At 40.5% G+C, this 17,959-nt stretch overlaps 1 protein-coding gene across 2 annotated transcripts in view; it reads left to right on the plus strand.

Moving 5' to 3' along the window:
* The window catches only part of KCTD1 (potassium channel tetramerization domain containing 1), a 93,599-nt gene that overhangs the window by 63,647 nt on the left and 11,993 nt on the right, over nt 1–17,959 (plus strand). For both annotated transcript variants that reach the window (XM_090285688.1, XM_090285687.1), the window contains exon 3: nt 11,732–11,876. In XM_090285688.1, coding sequence (XP_090141814.1) covers nt 11,732–11,876 — 145 coding nt within the window. The remainder of the gene's footprint in view (nt 1–11,731; nt 11,877–17,959) is intronic.

Raw genomic sequence — 17,959 nt, forward strand, 5'->3', positions numbered from 1 at the left:
TTCTTCTATACATCTTCTATTTGGTTTTCAAAAAGCATTTACCTATCCTCTTGGTAAATTATACTTTTCTGGTTCTTTCTTTTTTTTAAGCACTGTGTTAAGCCTCTGGTTTTTCACTTATAGGTACTAAGCAAAAACTTTACATTCTTCATTGTAAGCTGCTGCTTTCGTGGCCCCATTACAAGAAGGAAAAAACTGGTACATTGATAATAGAGACAACTGGTTTTGCTATGGTCCTCTCTTATGTCATAGAATTAATACGATGCTTTTATTTGCAATGACTACTATGACATTGTAAGAAAATCCTGACAGTCTGGAATAGTAAACTCCAAAGGAAGTAGGAACAGGTTCCATTCCATATCCTGTTGTTACCAATAATCTCAAAGTACAACAGAGAGTGGGGTACTGGGAGAGCAGCAGTCACAAGGGAAGGGCCAAAGAGTCCGTTCCACTTATCAGAGAGATTGATTGCACAGATGAAGGAATCAGGAACATGTCATCAGATAAAAGGCACTGGTTCAATAATTAGAGCTGCTAACACTCGGGAGCCTGGGAGTAAGGGCACTTACTCAGAAACAGATTAAATTCAATGGGTACACATGCAAAAGGGTATCTGTGACAAGAAGCTAGAAACAAGAAACTGGAATGCAGCTGCAAGGGTGAAGAAAGATTGGCAGGAGGTGCCAGAGCCAGAAAGGAGCTGGGAGGTCTGGGACAGATGGACACTGAGAGTCAGGGACAGTGTGGATGGTAGGCTGGCCTTCACTCTTGGGGAAGAAGAGACTTCATAGCTCAGCAACCCTTGGCAAGTTACCTGACGGCTCTGTGCCTCAGTTTCTCCATCAGTAAAATCAAAATGTTATGTGTAAATATTTCACATAGTTGTTGTGAGGATTCAGGCAGATCATCTGTAAATTTAGCAGAATGTCTAACACAACTGCCAAAAAAACGTTAGCTGTTATAATATGTTTTTTCCCCAAATAGTAATTATTAATGGGAAACATATTCTAGAGTTTTAAGTCAAGAGAAAAATAGTTTGTCCAAAATTCCTCCAAATACAGGCTGTTGGGAGGCAGGTGGAGGTGGACTGTGGGGCAAGCTCCTGTGTGTGTGTGTGTGTGCATGTGTGCGTGTGCATGTGCGTGTGCATGCTTGATGGCCCAAAAGAAAGAAGAAACCTCAGCAGAAACCATTGGAGCCAAAAATACCAAAGTGGGCTCCCAAGGGAGATTATGATAATCTATCCTGGACTGATCTTAGAGAAATAGTCATTTCCCCTAGAGAGCATATGAAAGCAGGCATTTGCTCAAACCAAAGGGCAGGACTAGGTAATCTTAACAAGTTTCCTTCCATTTCCAGATGCACAACAGTATTTTATATGCAGTCAGAACTCTGTTTGGGCAGAGCACACACTTCCTGGAGGGCGAGAAGCTGTCAGCATTTACTGAGCTGGTGCCAGGCGGGCGCAGTGCTTCGGCAGGAGCGGTAAGGGAGTCGCTGGCCTGTAAGGGTGTGGCTCCCAGCTGGCTCAGCACTCCCACCCTCTGATGGTTAATTCTGGCCTCAGGGTTGATTAGCTGGCTGCAGCATCCTCATCTGTACAATGGGGATGATAGTATTTACCTGGTAGGGTTGTAAAGACTCAGTACCATGTCCTACATGTAGTGAACATTCAGTAAATGCAGCTTTTATTGGACAGTCATTTATTCCTCCTAAGAATTCTTTGGGCTCTACAGTATCCAATTTCTCAGATGATGAAATCAAAACTCAATCTGATTTAGTCTTAAAGATGGTAAAGCCAGGATTCTAACCCAGGTCTCTGAGTTCTGGAGCTGATTGTGCCAGGGGCTACCAAGACATCACTGAAAGCGCCGTACCCAAGCTCTTATGAATAACAGTGTCCTTATAGGCTCTGCTTAAGTCAGTGCTTTGAGAGAGGTGCTCTTCACTTGCTGTGTCCCCACCTCACCCATCATGTTCTTTCTCGCCTGAAATCCCTTCTCCAAGCCCCTCTGTGCCCTTCTTATACCTAGTGATTGTTGAAGTTCTGCACAGGCATCCCCTCCTGCAAGAAGCCTTCCCTGCCTGCCCCAGGCTGGCTAGGTCCCATCCTCTGTCCTGCATAGCTCCCAGTGGGACTATATCATGCTCATTTTAAAGGCCTGGCAGAGCTCCAGGAAAGTGGTAGATAGTCAATAAACTTAGAAATTAAAAGTCTACTTCTGTAAATTCTGGAGTGTTTTATTTTTAATCTGGTTAATTATAATAATACATTGTTCATATTAAATGGTGTAACTCTGCTAATTTTTAAAATGTTTCTAGCCAGAGCTAATGGGGAGGACTCATGGGTTCCTGGAGGATGATCAGCCCCACGTGGTGCTGAGCTCCCCTAAAACCATTGGTATCCCCCTCAGTAATCAGTTCTCCAAAATGCTGAGTTCTGGAGTAGTTTTTGCTGTCAGATTTTTTCTCATATTTTAAACTTGCCTTTCCTTTCTCACCTACTTTCTTGTATCATTCAGGAAAATGATGCTGCCTTGGGGAGTGTACTAGAAATATTACTTCCCCATAAATAGATGTAATTTGTTTTGTGTGTGTGTGTATTTGTTTTTACTAAGAAGGTATTGTTCCTCTTCTCTTAAATCACCTCTATTTCTGTAACAAGTTCTGAATGAATTTTTATCTGTGTTCATGAAATATAGATGAAATTTCCCAAGTGTGGAAACTAGAAAGAATTAGTCCTAGACTTTTTAAAAAGTTTTAATACTTTAAGCAAATTAAATGCTGCTTGTATCATTCAGACTTTTAAAACAGTAAGTTGACTGATGATTTCCTTATATTTTTTTACATTAAAATTATGTCTAGCATAGCATTCTCTTTTAAAAAGAAAAAATGTTTACTATGAGCATTAAAAAATATATGCATAGATCTCTGGTTTTCATTTCCTCACCACTTGTATGTGTTTTCGTTCGTTTCAGTATGAGTGGCTTTTATTCCTTCCCTGTCTTGTTCCAAATATTTTGTTAATTCTGTAAGCTACCTTATATCTATAGCTCTGAACTGAGCCTCTGAAAGGTTTCCTATTTGTTCATCTGTCAGGTTCCTCACCTGCTGCCTGGTGAGCTGCGTCACCAGGATTTCAATCGTTGTCTGCTGCATTTTGACAGATTTGTGTTTTGCTTTGCTTCTTGGGCAGGCTGTAGGGGGCGGAGCCCGTGTACTCGTCACAACTGGCGGCGGTCCGCAACCTTTTTCGCTGCGCTGTGGCGGTTTGTGTGGGGGTGGGGGTCCAAGGTGGATTCCAGCCGTTATCCTCCCCCAGGAGACTAGAATCTGTACCCCCACCCTCTGGGCCTCTCCGTCCGAGGCAATAGGGGGGCTGCCTTTCCCAACGTTGGGGTTGCGAGCTGCTGGGGCTCGACTGCAGCCGGGATTGCTCCCCCTGCCACTGTCCCCGCTGCTACGCAAACAGCACCGCCCGACCTTTCCATTCCGGTTGCGATTTCACCCCTCCTACCCGTCCGAGCAAGCACCGCTGGTTTATAACTTCACACATTGGGCTTCCATGTAGTTTTATCTTCTGGAATTTCTGGTTATCTTTTTTTTTGAGGTAGTTGTATTCCTTTTCTAGTTGTAGAGGGAGACCGAGAATATTTGGCTAAGCCTCCATCTTGGCCGGAAGTCAGAGATCAAATCAACAAACCGGAACATAGAGAAGGAACAGACAGTCAACCAGTGCAGAAAGAGGAAACAAAAAGTAAAGAAAGTGAGGAGAGGATCGGAAACCTCTGGGACAGCTATAAGAGACCAAACATTCGGATTATAGGATTGCCAGAGGGTGAAGAAGAACTAGAAATTGAAAGACTATGTGAAAAAATAATAAAGCAGAACTTCCTGAACTTGGGGAAGGAAATAGACTTACAGGTCCAGGAAGTACAGAGAGTTCCAGAAAAACTGGACCCAGGGAGAACCACTCCAAGAAACATTATAATCAAATTGTCAAAAATTAAGACTAAAGAGAGAATCTTAAAAGCAGCAAGAGAGAAGAAAAGAATCATGTACAAAGGGGTTCCAATTAGACTATCAGCTGATTTCTCAAGGGAGACCCTGCAGGCAAGAAGGAACTGGCAAGAAATATTCAAAGTAATGAAAATCCAAAACCTACAACCACGAATACTCTATCCAGCGAAATTGTCATTCAGAATAGAAGGGCAGAGAAAGTGCTTCCAGGAAAAAGTAAAACTGAAGGAGTTCACCAGATCCAAACCACTGTTATATGAGATGTTAAAGGCACTGGTTTAGAAGAAGGAGGATCAAATTTATGAACATTAAAATGAAAACTGCATCACAAGAACCAACAACAGAAGAAAGGGAATCGAAACAAAGGCAAACTAAAAAGGCAACGAGAGTGGAAAAAGAACTATAGGTATGGGGAGCATACTGGGGGGAGATCAGCAGGGAGGAGGAGGGGGAGAGGGAGGAAGATGGTGCAGGAATTAAGCATAGTAGAAGGGAATGGAATAGACAGGAAGATGTTGAGAAGAACTATATGCACAACCAATGGACATGGACTAAAAGCAGGGGACAACTGGAGGGAGGGGGGCCACCGGGTGGAGAGGAGCAGAGGGAAGGGAAATTGGGACAACTGTAACAGCAAAATCAATAAAAAATATTAAAAAATATATATGCATAGAGAGAGAGAATACAGTATTGAACTCCTATATCTTAAAGTTTCACATATGGCCCTGGCTGTTGTGGCTCAGTAGATTAGGTGTCATTCCATAAAGCAAAAGGTCACTGGTTCAATTCCTGGTCAGGGCACATGCCTGGGTTGTGGGCCAGGTCCCCAGTTGGGGGCATGTGAGGGGCAACTGATCAATGTTTCTCACCCTCTCTTTCTCCCTCCCTTCTCCTCTCTCTAAAAATAAATAAAATCTTTTTAAGAAATTACAAAGTTTTCTATGTGAATTTAGCATTTCTCTTTTCACCCACCCACTTTGTTTCCTTCCTCTCCAATCTCAACAAAAAGGAGGAAAAGGTCTTCATTGGTTGCAATGCTGTGCCCTCTACCCATATCTCCTTCTCTCCCTGCTATTCTGAGTCCAAGTTCTACCTACAGTGACAGCTCTCTATACACCTCTCGCTCATGCGCACACACACACACACGCACACACACACACATACACCCATACACACACACGATTATTCATGCACAAACATACATACCCTAACCCAGCCCTCTGTCCTATTCGCCATCTTTCTTTGGTTTCAGATGTTAGAACGGAAACTTAATTGGAAATCTACTAACTTGGATTAGTTAGGCAGAAAAATGTACAAAGCTACAACTGCTTCTGAAAACAAAATTATTCAATGGAAAATTTGGATTTTGTTTTTTTAAGTAATGCCCTACTTTAATTGATTGCTGGACTCATGGCAGATTGTTTTTAAGTTTCCTCATCTTCCATACTTTTCCAATTTTTAACAATGAATAGGTGTCACTTTTATAATTTAAAAGTATCCCCAAAAAGTAATGCTAAAGAAGGAATTTGGAAGTTGCCTCAGAATTGCTTAGCAAAATAAATCTGGACCAGAAACTAAATTAAATCTTCTTCTTAAGTCCAAATGATATTTTCCATGGCTTGAAAACCCAGAGATGGAGAAAAAGGGCATTTCTTAGCCAAGGGGAGCCAGTAGGTGAAAAGGCCCAACAACCTGTGGCTTGCCCTTTTCTCACCATCTTTATCCCTTAGTCTGTCTTTGGCATTTCATTCCTAACCCCACCCCTGGGCAGAGTCTTCTCCACCCTCCCTGGGGCACTGCAGATGAGCCCTTCCCTCCCTGTGTAATTACCATGTGTGCACCAGCCCTGGAGAGTTAAAAGGATTAACCCTTGTCTCTGGTAAAGTAGGGCCTGGTGTCATGTAACATACCATGTTACTGCATGGACACTGTGTTCTGGCAGGTTAGGAGGATTGGGTGTGTTAGGAGGATTGTGATTGTGGCACCTCAGAAGGGTTGGAAGCCTCTTTAAGTTAAATTTTGTTAGCTCTAAAGTCACAAATCCCACAGGGGTTTGTCTGGATTAAATGTAGCAACACAGCACATAATGGAATACAAAAGCTTCAAGATAAATGGAGTTGGAACCTCATGTGTATTCCTCTCCCCGGAGGAAGTTTCCATTGTCCTAAGAATCCTCACTTCCCCATCCCTTTTCACACACCTTCATTAATTATACAAATTGTTTGAAAGTAACCTCTGAAGGCTCAGAGTGCTTTGGTTTGGTTCAGTTTAGGGTACCTTCTCAGTGTACCCAGACCTCAAGTAAACCAAGTCCCCGAGCCTCAACTTTTTGCACCCCATTTATTAGGTAAATTAGTTCCCTACAAAGCTGATATAACTAGACTTGCTTGGGATAACATACAACATTAGCAAACTCTATTGAATTATAAAAATGGTGCATTTTACAAGGGAAGTTATTCAGCTGTTGTCTTGTTTTTTGTTTTTGTTGTGTTATGTTTTTGAAATTATAAATAAAAAAGCAGTATATATAGTGGTCAGGAGTGCAGACTTCACAGTCAGCTCTGTGTCTAGCCAGCTGTGCATCCTTGAGCATTATATATTTGGAACTCTTTTTCCATTTGTAAAACAGGAGGCTGAACTAGGTCATCCTGGAGATCATTCACTTCTAAAAGTGTGGTTAGCTATTTAAGAAGAAGTGTTATGACAGTTCAAAGTGACAGAATGACTAACTGAAAGCATCTCAAGTGGATAATGTTGACTTGCTCCTCTTTAGTCTTTCTGCTCACCCTCATGTGCACTGGTTCTCAACTCAGCTGTTCATTAGACTTATTTAGAGAGCTTTTAAAATGCAGACAGATGCGGGACCCCAACCCTAACCTCAGAATATCTGGCTGTGGGCATCAGTGTTTTTTAAAAGTTCCCCAGGTGATTCCATTGTGTAGCCAGGGTTAAGAACTACTGCTCTATGCAAATAACACAGTCACAAGCAATGCAAAGGAGACAGGATGTGGATAAGCCACAAGCTGCATCTGTGAGATGTGATTTCAGATATGATATTTCAATTTTGTTTCACTTCTAAATTTGTTCTTTTCCTTGACATCACTAAGAATATACCCTGGTATCAGTCCCCATCACCCTTGGAACCAAGTCCTTGACCTGGCTGATACAGCTCTTCATGACCTGGCTTCTGCTGCTCCAGCCTCAGTTTTCAGTTGACCTGATTCTACACCCCAGTAGAGAGTAATCACATGCCAGGCTTTTTACAGCTTCAAGCCCTTGTAGCTTCCCTACCCCTCTCCTTTCTTACCTAACCTTACCTTACACCTCTGTACTTGGCCATCTTCTGCTTGTCCTTCAGGTCTCCAATTAACTTTCTCTTTCTTCCCTGCCTCCTCAAAATTGAGCTGGGTGCCCTTCGTGTGTACACCCATAGCTCTCGATACACGCCCAATGACATACTCCTTCACACTACACTTGATCTGTATTCCCACCCCACAGACTGTCAAATTCTACGAAAGCAAGGAAGGTAGCTTGTTCATGACTGTGAACCCTGTATGTTCCATGGTCAGGCTCGGTGAATACTGGTACAAAGAATGAATCAATAACTGGATGACTGCATAATAAAGAAGGAAAGAGAAATTCTTAAAAAACTGAGTCACAGTAAATTAGAGAAAACAGATCCTATAAATGAATGAATACACAAGAAAAAATAAATTCTTAGTGACTGACTCACACTGAGCCAGGTAAATCAGGTCCTATCCCTATACTTTCATTTCATTTCATTAAAAACCAGTCTTTAATACCTGAGAGCAGGGAGCCACAGTGGGGAACCAGACTTACATTCCCCCAAGAAGAGCTTAATTTCCTTAGAGATCTGGTTCTGCATTATTTGCTCCATAAACAAGAGTAATCAGTAGTGTGGTAATATTAAAAAGCAAGGGAGAGGAATATATTTCATTATCTGTTAAGTACAATTTCAGTGAACTTTATAAACCTAGCAGTCAATGAAACATTTACAAATAAAATGACAGATGTTTGGAATTTACTTCATAAATCCCAGTGGGGAGAGTGAGGCATCAAAGTATAAGGTGAAACAAGATTGGCCAAGAGTTGATAGCTTTTGAAACTGAATGGACATGTGGCGCTTTGTTATATTATTTTCTCTACTTTGGCATAAGTTTGAAAATGTCCAAAATAAATGTAAAAATAAAATAAAATTGTAGAAGAAACTTTTCCTTAACATTGCAACTGGTTCAATGAGTGTTAAAAAAAAAAAAAAAAAAAAAAATCATTCAGAGCCAGCTTGGTCTTGGTCAGTTGAAAAACAGGAATGTTCTCCAGGGTTAGTAAACTGTAATCAGTTCCACGCAGTTTTCAGGCACCAGAGTTTACAAATCACTGCAGTTTTGATTTGTAACTCCATTCATATGTCCACAAGAAATACAGCCTGTGTCGATTTTCCCCTTTATTTGCTTAGCCAAACAATGGTTTCCACAGCACGTTCAGCCCAATCTCAAGACAGACCAGGGAACGCCCTTTTACGATCACTGCCACAGACCTGTTCTTCAACATTGTTTCTAGGACTCCAAACATTCCTGCCTTTAAAGTTAGCAAAAGTCAGCACCACTGTGTTTTCTTTTACTGTTCCTAACATTTGTTGCCTCAGATGTGGGGACTCTTTCTTCTCCAAGAACTCTGTCACCTGAGTCAGGAATGTGCATTCGCCCGCGGGCCAGGGCCTCTTCTTTCCAAGTCTTCACCCTCTCCTCACAGAAGGTTCCGTGTAGTCCACGCATCTGTTGCTTCCCTGAGCAGGAGACCAGGGGCTTTCCGCCGCCGTCCTCTGGCCTTCCGGCCTTCCCGTCTTCCGGTCCACCAAGCACGTCTTCCTTGCCTGCCGCAAGCTCACAATAAAGGGTCCGGGGTCTCCCAGGTTCCGGCCCGTCGCAGCGCCGCACACGGGACCGCTGCCTGGCTGGGGGTTCTTACCTGCCTGGTGGCGTCCGGTCTCTGCTCCTCAGCTTCTTGCCCCCTTTTGTCTTGAATGGTTACGCCTGGGGACTCCACTCCTCGTACTGCCTTGACCAGAGGCTGCCGCCACCTCTCTGCCAACCCGCCCACGTCCCCTGCATTGTGTCTCCTTTCAGATTTCCCACCTGCTCTTTCCTTCGCATCTTTCCCCATTTCGGCTAAGATGTGAAGGTGCTTCTGACGGCAGCAAGGCCCAGTCTCCCATATTTGCCAGAGGTGTTTGTGGGATGGGTTTGGCAGCGTAAAAACCGTTCTAACGGCACGTCTCTCCTATCTTAGAAAAGTATAACAATACACTTCAACCAAGATTGTTCTTCTGCTCCTTAAATCCCATTCCTTTTTAGTGCCAGCAGTCTTCTAAAAACTGTTTTCATGGAAATGTTTGTTTCCTTTGGGATACCTTCTGTTGCTGTACTCTTTCTGAGCAGCCATGACCCTGTTTGATATTTTCACCAACTCCAAGGAAAAGTTAGTGTAACTTTATAGAAGAAACAGGCAATTTTATAACAGAAATGGAGTCACAGGGAATTTACTTCACCCAGATTACAGCTAGCAACTGGCCCAGCCTCATTCCATCCCCCCCCCCCCCCGAGTTGCTCCTTCTCTTGCTCACTCCGCAGAGATCTAGTAATCACTCATTGTGTGCCAATGTACGTTTAAGTCTAGATTTTGGGAATGAGTATGGAAGCATAAAAAACATAACATTTATTTAAGAATGAAATATTTTTACCTCTTTACTAAAGTGGTTTGCAATCATTGATACTAATTTTTTCATGCCACAATAATAATCATCATACATGCCTGTGTTTCAATACAAAGCTCTTGCTGAATAAATATAAGACAGAAATAAAAAAACGCTAGACCAAAAGCTTTCATTAGGTAGTGGTAATTCTTTTCATTCCAGTCATTGTTGGGAGGCCCCTTTAAGATCAAACAGACCATGCACAAATCCTGCATGCTACTTAACTAGTTGGGCAAGTTATTCTTCATTTTGAGCCTATTTCTTCATCTTTAGGAGGTTCTGTTACATATATAAAATGCTTAAGATAATGTAAGGTTTCTGGAAAGCACTTAATAAATATACCTCCCTTTACTTCCCGTGTCAACTATAAATTTATGTTATTCATAGTAAAGGATAAAACGTTTTAATAATAATCAAACCAGTCTCATTCTTTCTCATCTTGGAAACACTATAAATAAGTGACTAAGTATATTTTAGTTTCACTGCCTCTTTTTCATGTAGCCTACTGTTTGATTGATGTGTTAATGAGGGATGAATGACGAGGTAGAATGCAGTGCAGCAATCCTAGGATGGTTATAATCCACACCCTGGTTAATCACCCTCAATTCATGGGAAGTTGGATGAAATATATTCACTGAGAAAAATATATTAAGTTTTAGAAATGTGACCTGACCATAATTAGTTTCTTTCTTCTTTTCATTTACTACTTTCAAGTAGGACATGAGTTTTCTAATTATCTTGAAAGATATTTATTGAAACAGAAATTCACATGCCTTTCCTGGGAGGGAGGAGAGCAGCTTTCCTATTTGTTTTTTGTATTTTAACAGTGGTGGAATTATTGATCTCTTATTATATCTGTCCCATATAAGCATAAGATTAGAAATGTATTATTTCAAAATCATCTTTAAAATGATACTCTGAGTCAAAGCAATAAGTTCCACAAAAGCTTTTCATTAAAGAATTGAGCCACTTTTCTGCCTACACTGTTAATGAAAAGCAAAAAAGCACCTTTTAAAATTTTATTTATTTTATTTGGTTTTCTTTTTCATAATTACTTTAATAGTCATTAGCCAGTCCTTTACTTGCTCATGATATAGATGTGACCACTTTCTATTTACTGAATATATACTAAAGTGTCTAGGTTCAACCATCCTTCAAAGGTTAAATGATAATGAATGCAATACACTTGAACTGTAGCACACTGTTCAAATGTTTATGCTACAAATGGGAAAAACATGGATTGCTGTTTTCAAAAGTTGCCCATAGTCACATATGTTCCAGAACTAGGTCATATTTTTTGGTTGGTCTAATGTCTTTTTTTTTTTTTTTTTTTTAGTCAGATTTTTAGGGTGGTCAAATATGTGTTTTTTATAATGATGCCTGGCTGTTACAAATGATTTTTGCTGATATTTTTCAGTTATTATTTTTTATAATTAAATGTAGATCTTAGCAAATAGGTATTTCTTTATTTTTGGAAAGTTTGGGATTCATGGATGGGGAAAGCTCAGAAAACAGATTCTTAAAAACAAAATTGATTTTTTTTTACGAATTCATTTAAAAGGCACAATAACATTTTTGAGTAGCAGAAAAGGTTGTTTTGAGTAACACATGGGGAAAACCTTGATTTTTCATTACAGTGATAGCACTTTTAGCCATAATCACCATGTCAGGAACATTTTATTTACAGGTAAAGGACAGTCAATAAAAAAGAATTTACTTGAGGAAGCCTAAGACTATTTTGAATTGCCTGGTCCTGAGATACTTATCAAGCAGGGGCCAGTATTTCTCAAAGAACCATAACCACTTAAAGGGTAATTTTTCCTGCCTGCCATCTTCAAAACTGCTACCTTTGACAGTGACACAAAATGGTAGCTCTTAGTTTTAGTGGCTGAACAATTGATTCTAATTGTCTTCACTGTTCCCTCTTTTCTATCACAGAATCGGAAGACTTTTTGATGGTACAGAGCCCATTGTTTTGGACAGTCTCAAACAGCACTATTTCATTGACAGAGATGGACAGATGTTCAGATATATCTTGAATTTTCTACGAACATCAAAACTCCTCATTCCCGATGATTTCAAGGTGAGGGATTCATGTTAAATTACTGATAGCAGAAATAAATGATTTGTTTTAATGTACTCCCCCCCTCAAATATTTCTAATTCTACATATTTAACATATACCAACTTGAATGGCATCGGAGGTCTCTGAATTCATTATACTTTCTTCATGAAATAGAGTTACATGGTCATTAAAGTTTCACATGAGCAAAAGAGGACCGCTTTTTATTTAAATAACTAAATTAAAATTCATTTTAACCCATTGAAAAATAAGTTGGTTAAATTCATAGCTTATCTCTGCTAAGTCTTAATGAGGTAGAGAATAAAAGAAAACCTCCTTACCTTAATAAAGATGTTTTCTCTGAGAAATTTAGAGGAAACATTATACTCAGCAGTAAAATTTTAGAATTTCTGTCTTTAAAGTTAGTACCTAGTGTTAAAGTTAGTTCCACACTATGCTGGCAAATGTAGGCAATGAAATTAGATAAAAAGAACAAATAGAATGTGTTAATTATAAGGGAATATACAAAAATGTAATCAAATGCAGCTGTTAATATTTCTCTAAATAGAAGTTTCTCAAGAATTAACTAAATTCTAATAGAACTAATAAAGAACTCATTAAAGCATCTAAATTCAGAATGAATATATTATAATCAATAGCTTTTCTATAAAATAGCAAGAGCCAATTATAAGATATAATGGAAAAAATATACCACTCACATTAACAACAAAAACTATAACACCTAGAAGTAAAGCTACAAGAAAAACCACAAAGCCTGGTTAAGAAAACTGCAAATCTCTATGTACAAGTATAAAAGAATAATTGAATAAATGAAGAGACAGTCTGTATCCCTGGATGAGAAGCCTCAATATTGTTAAGATGTCAGCTGTCTCCAAATTACTCTACCTATTCAATGCAAGCCCATTTTAGTCATAGATAATTTTTAAAATGAAAGTCGATCCATTTATAAAGCTGTGTAAAAGAAAAAATTCTGAAGAATAGCTAAATTATTGTAAATGGTAATAATGGTAGTAGTCGTGGGCAATGGTGAATGTTCTACTAGATGTCAAAACATACTATAGAGCTATAGTCATTAAAAAGTGTGATCCTGACTGGGCTAAAATTTACAAATACGTCAGTGGAGAAGAACAGGGTCCAGAGACAGATGTGTATAGAGAGGAATTTGATATATTATAAAGGTGGGAAAAGAAAGAAATAATCAGTTATGACACTGAGATAATAGGCATCAAGACATTTGGAAAAAATCTAAAGCCAGAGTCCTATCTCATATCATAAGCTCACAAATATTCTAGAAATAAATGTAAAAATTAAAGCTATAGAAGTATTAAGAAAAGTATAAAGAAATTTCTAAAAGTATAATTTTGAGGCAGAGAGGACCTACCTAAGAAAGACTTAATTCCCAGAAGGTATCCTTCAAAAACATTTTTTAATTAAAGATACTATATATTGAGAAAGATGAGTATCAGACTGGAAGATATATTTGCAACAGAAGATCAATATCAATCAGAAAAGAGCTCCTAAAAATTTACAAGAAATATGCAAGCAACCTGATGAAAACACTTTAGATAAAGCAAAAGTTTTTCTAAAGAAAAAAATAGAAATTGCCAATAAACATTTGAAAAGATATTCAATGTTTCTAGTATCAAAGAAACAAAGCTTAAATTAGATACCTCTTTTTACTCCATCAGATTGGCAAAAAAAATTTTAATTGATAATATACAGTCTTGGGAAATTTACAGTGTGGGTGGGAGTGAAAATTAAACATTTTTGAGGGCAATTCAGCAGTAATTTTAAAATTTTCAAACATACATATTCTTTGATCTAGCAAGTCCTTGTCTGTTAACTTATTTCTAGACATGTTCACATAAATATGCACAGATATATGTACATAAAATGTTTATTGTAGTCATATTTGCAACAGTAAAAACTGGACACAACTAAAAATGTCCTACAGTGGCAGATGGTTACAAATATAAAATATCGATACTCCAGAATACAGCTGTCCCTCACTATATCGCGGTTCTCATCGCGGCCTCGCTGTATCGCAGGATTTTTAAAAATATTATATTTAATTATTTATCGCAGATTTTTCGCTATATCGCGGGATTTTGCGGTACTGTGTATGTATGTTGTTAAAGTTATGTAGGTTTAAGAGTATAGAATATGTTTAAGAACATAAGTAGTGTTTATAAAAGTGTGGAAAAGGTTAATAAGGGAGTGGGAACAGTTTATAAGTGTGTGGGAAGGGTTTATAAAGCCTTAAAAATATATATAAATACTAAAATAAATGTAAGGTTCCTACTTCACAGATTTTCACCTATCGTGGGGGGTCTAGAACGTAATACCCGCGATAAGTGAGGGAATACTGTAGTTTAAAAGAATGTGGTAGCTCTATAGCTGTTAATGTGGGAGGGGGTGCAAAAATCACCAAAATGTTACCATTCAGTGAAAATATTAACCCTTTGAGTGGCAACCTCGCTGTGAGCGATGATGACAAATTTTCCCAAAAGTGCCAGCGTTGCTTCCAGCGACTCTATTTTCAATGGCTATAAATGTAAATAACAATTGAATAATTCGTATTTTATGTTTTGTTTTCTTTTTTTGTACCTCAGGTTATATATTGATATAACTTTTTCTCATGTTGATCCAAATTTTAAATTACATATGGCAGTCAAAGGCTTAAGTTCAGAATCTGTATAGAATGTTCCTATTTATGTAAAAATTTTGTGCATGTATGCATAAATACATTTTTTAAGTCTGAAAGAATAGACCCCAAATTAATTAGGGGCTCAGGAAACCTCTCATTCATCCTCTCCTTCAGGATTTTGAGCAACAAAAGGATGATTAGCCAAATGGAAAAGAGTACAGTATAGACAAGTACTATCATGTACACATTTCTCTTACATGAAAACAACTATATACATTGGGCAAGAAAATAAGAGAAATAACTGCAACCAGTATGTGCAGCCTCCTGCAGCCCTGGAGTGAGCCTGAGAAAGACTGGAGACCCTGCTGCTCCCCAGTCAGCTGCAGGCCCCAGAGCCTCTCAGGGCATGCACCTCACGGTGCCCAGCATGATTCCAGGATTAAGACATGTGAAATTGGTTTGTGCAACGTGGCTCCTAAAAAGTCTGCTACTTCATCAGTAATGATCTCTTCCAACTCAGGAAGGGAAATGTACTGAGGGTCTGTTTCTAATATGATGCCTTCCTGCAAGGTTTTCAAGGATAATCTTTAAGGCACTGTGTATCCAGCAGTCCCCAACCCTTTTGGCACCAGGGACCGATTTTGTGGAAGACAGTTTTTCCACTGCCGGGGTGAGGAGGGAGACAGGAGACACTCACGCAGTAATGCAAGCAAAGCTTCGCTCACTCACCTGCTGCTCACCTCCTGCCATGCAGCCTGGTTCCTAACAGGCCAGGGACTGGGACTGGTCCATGGCTCAGGGGTAGGGGACCCCTGGACTGTATACTGTTTCTTTCCATGCCAACATTCAGACCACTTTCCTTCCGCTGATGCCACTTCATTTATCCAGCAAGCATCTTATGCAAAGGCCAAAGTGAAGTCCTCTATCTCCAGTCCTCAGTCTTAACACCTGGGGACGCACCTGTTCCAGCACAACTGCAGAGAGAGCCGCCTGCATTTAGACAGCAGGCCCTGGGGCTGCTCAGTCGACCAGCTGCATAGTTGAGGACAGCAGGCTGCTTCACATGCTAGCAGCAGGTGGAACAGAGGGCTAGGAAGAAAGTCAGGACTGTTTCTAGCAAGTAGGCACTGGCCCCACGTAAAGACACACAAGGCGTCTGGAAAGGGCCTGCTGTGCATGGGCAGGGTCCTCGGCCCCACTAACCAAACCTGGTGCCGCCCATGTCAGGCGTTCACCAATCAGGTCTCGACTTTTTCCTGTGTGGGAGAGCAGTTAAGTGAGTAGAGAGGAAAGGGCTGAAGGTGTGATGTGGAGGCAATGGGAGTGGCTAATGTTTTCTTACTCTCGTGTTTTCCTAGAAGGCAGGCCTTGGAGTTGGGAAAGGGGATGAGGGAGGGAAGTTTCTGTTTTACGTGATTGCATTTCCAAATGCCAATTCAGAATCTCCATCTGGGTAGTTCACTGGCTCTTAAACTTAAGCTGCCCAAACATAAGCTGGCCTCCCCTTCACCGCTGCCACTGCCATGAAACCTGCTCCTCTTCCTTCATGTCCTGTCTCAGTAAAAGATGCCAGAGTTCACTTGCCTGCTGCAGGTGGGAACCTGGAGGCCATTCTGTACCTTTTCCTCTTCTTCACCCCCCACATAAGATCCATCAGTGAATCTGCCCATAGCACCTTCCGGATATGGCTGCATCAGTCCACTCCTCTCATCCACCTCCCTAGTCCAAGACGCAGCAGCTCTCTGGATGACTTGGAGTCACTTCATAATCGGTCTCCTCTCTCCCACCCTTAACCCCTTTCATATACTCAACATGTTGAGACCAGGAGACACTTTTTAAATTAAACTTTATTTTGTGGTCATTATAGATTCTCAAACAGTTCTAAGAAATAATAGAGAGCCCTGACTAGTGTGTCTCAGTGGGTTGAGCGTTGTCCTGCGAACCGAAGAGTCAAAGAGAAGGTTCGACAGTTCAATTCCAGGTCAGGGCACATGCCTGGGTTGCAGGCCAGGACCCTGCTGCGGTGTGCCAGAGGCAACTGATCAGTTTCTCTCAATCAGTGTTTCTCTTCTTCCCTTTCTCCCTCCCTCCCCTTCGCTCTAAAAATAAAATCTTAAAAAAATAATAATACACAAAATTATAGTATATCACAACTGGGATATTGACATTGACACAACTGAGGTCCATAATATTTCCATCATCGCCAGGATCTCTCCTGTTGCTTTTATAGCCACATCCTTCTCCTTTACCCACTCCCTCCACCTCCCACCCTATCCCTCATCAAGGAACACATTTTAAAAAGATAGTGTATCATAATTTGCTCTGCTTAAAACTCTGCATGGGGCTTCTGCTTATTTATGGAGCAAAGCAGCACACTCTTGTCAGAGCCCACAAGACCCAGAAGGCTCCAGCCCCTGCCTACCTCACCTGACTGTTACCCTACAGATAGGCCCTCCAGGACTTCCCTTGGTTCCTCAAATGCACCATCTTGCCCTCTTCAGAACAGACCGTTCTGCCTGTCTGATGCTCTTTCCTAAACAACAGAGATGAATACTTACAAATATGATGTTTGTAACCACTGAGAATCAGGGTGGGTACTGGCAAACCTAAGCTAGACTAGGCACAGGGTGCCTTAGTAATGATAATGAGTATAATAAGCCTGAGTGACAAATAAAGGCCAAGGAAAGGACATCAGGCACACAGAAGATAAAAAGCATGTCAAACAAAACTCATGTATCCCAGGGCCCTTGAAATGTTTCCCACGGAAACTGTGGGTGACAGGCTATAAATTACGGGGCGTTCTGGAACCTGGTGGAGCACTAAGCTGAGGCAGCCTTTCAGCCCTTGTGGCTGATGTTGGAATTGCACCCACAGCACCAGCCAGTATGTAGGAATCACAAATACAGGAGCACAGATGAGCTCTGAAGTCTGCCTGTCCCTGAGCAATGTAATAGGTTCTTTCTTCTTCACCAGAGTTTATTTCCTGACCTTGGAAGAGGGACATAGATAGCATTTGGCAGGTGGAGAGACTCTTTTACTGGGTTTGCTCAGAAGAGCGTTCCTTGATTACCTGCTTCGCTCTCCAGCTATTTAATGCTGGGTTGAGCAAATGTATGACATCTTGAAATCACAGCATCCTACGCCCCTCAGAATCTCATTCTGCAAATGTGCTGACTGAGCTAGATACCCATTTAACAATTTAGATAATTTTGTATTTCAGAACACCGTTTGAGTGGCAGCTGCTTGTGCCCCGAGCCCACTGAAAGCTGTTGGAATCTGTCCTCTAGACAGCTATTGGAGAATGTCTCTGCAGGGTTTTATTATGGACATGACTGTGTCTCCATCTTCCCTTAATTTTCCCTTCTCCCAGTTATACTGATTGGTTTATTGCTTTATTTTCTGCTTATGCACATGCACAAACACACACACCTAGTTAT

The sequence above is a fragment of the Furipterus horrens genome, unplaced genomic scaffold (genome assembly GCF_987537825.1).
Source record: "Furipterus horrens unplaced genomic scaffold, mFurHor1.1.pri manual_scaffold_8, whole genome shotgun sequence".
In the NCBI taxonomy this organism is placed as follows: Eukaryota; Metazoa; Chordata; class Mammalia; order Chiroptera; family Furipteridae; genus Furipterus; species Furipterus horrens.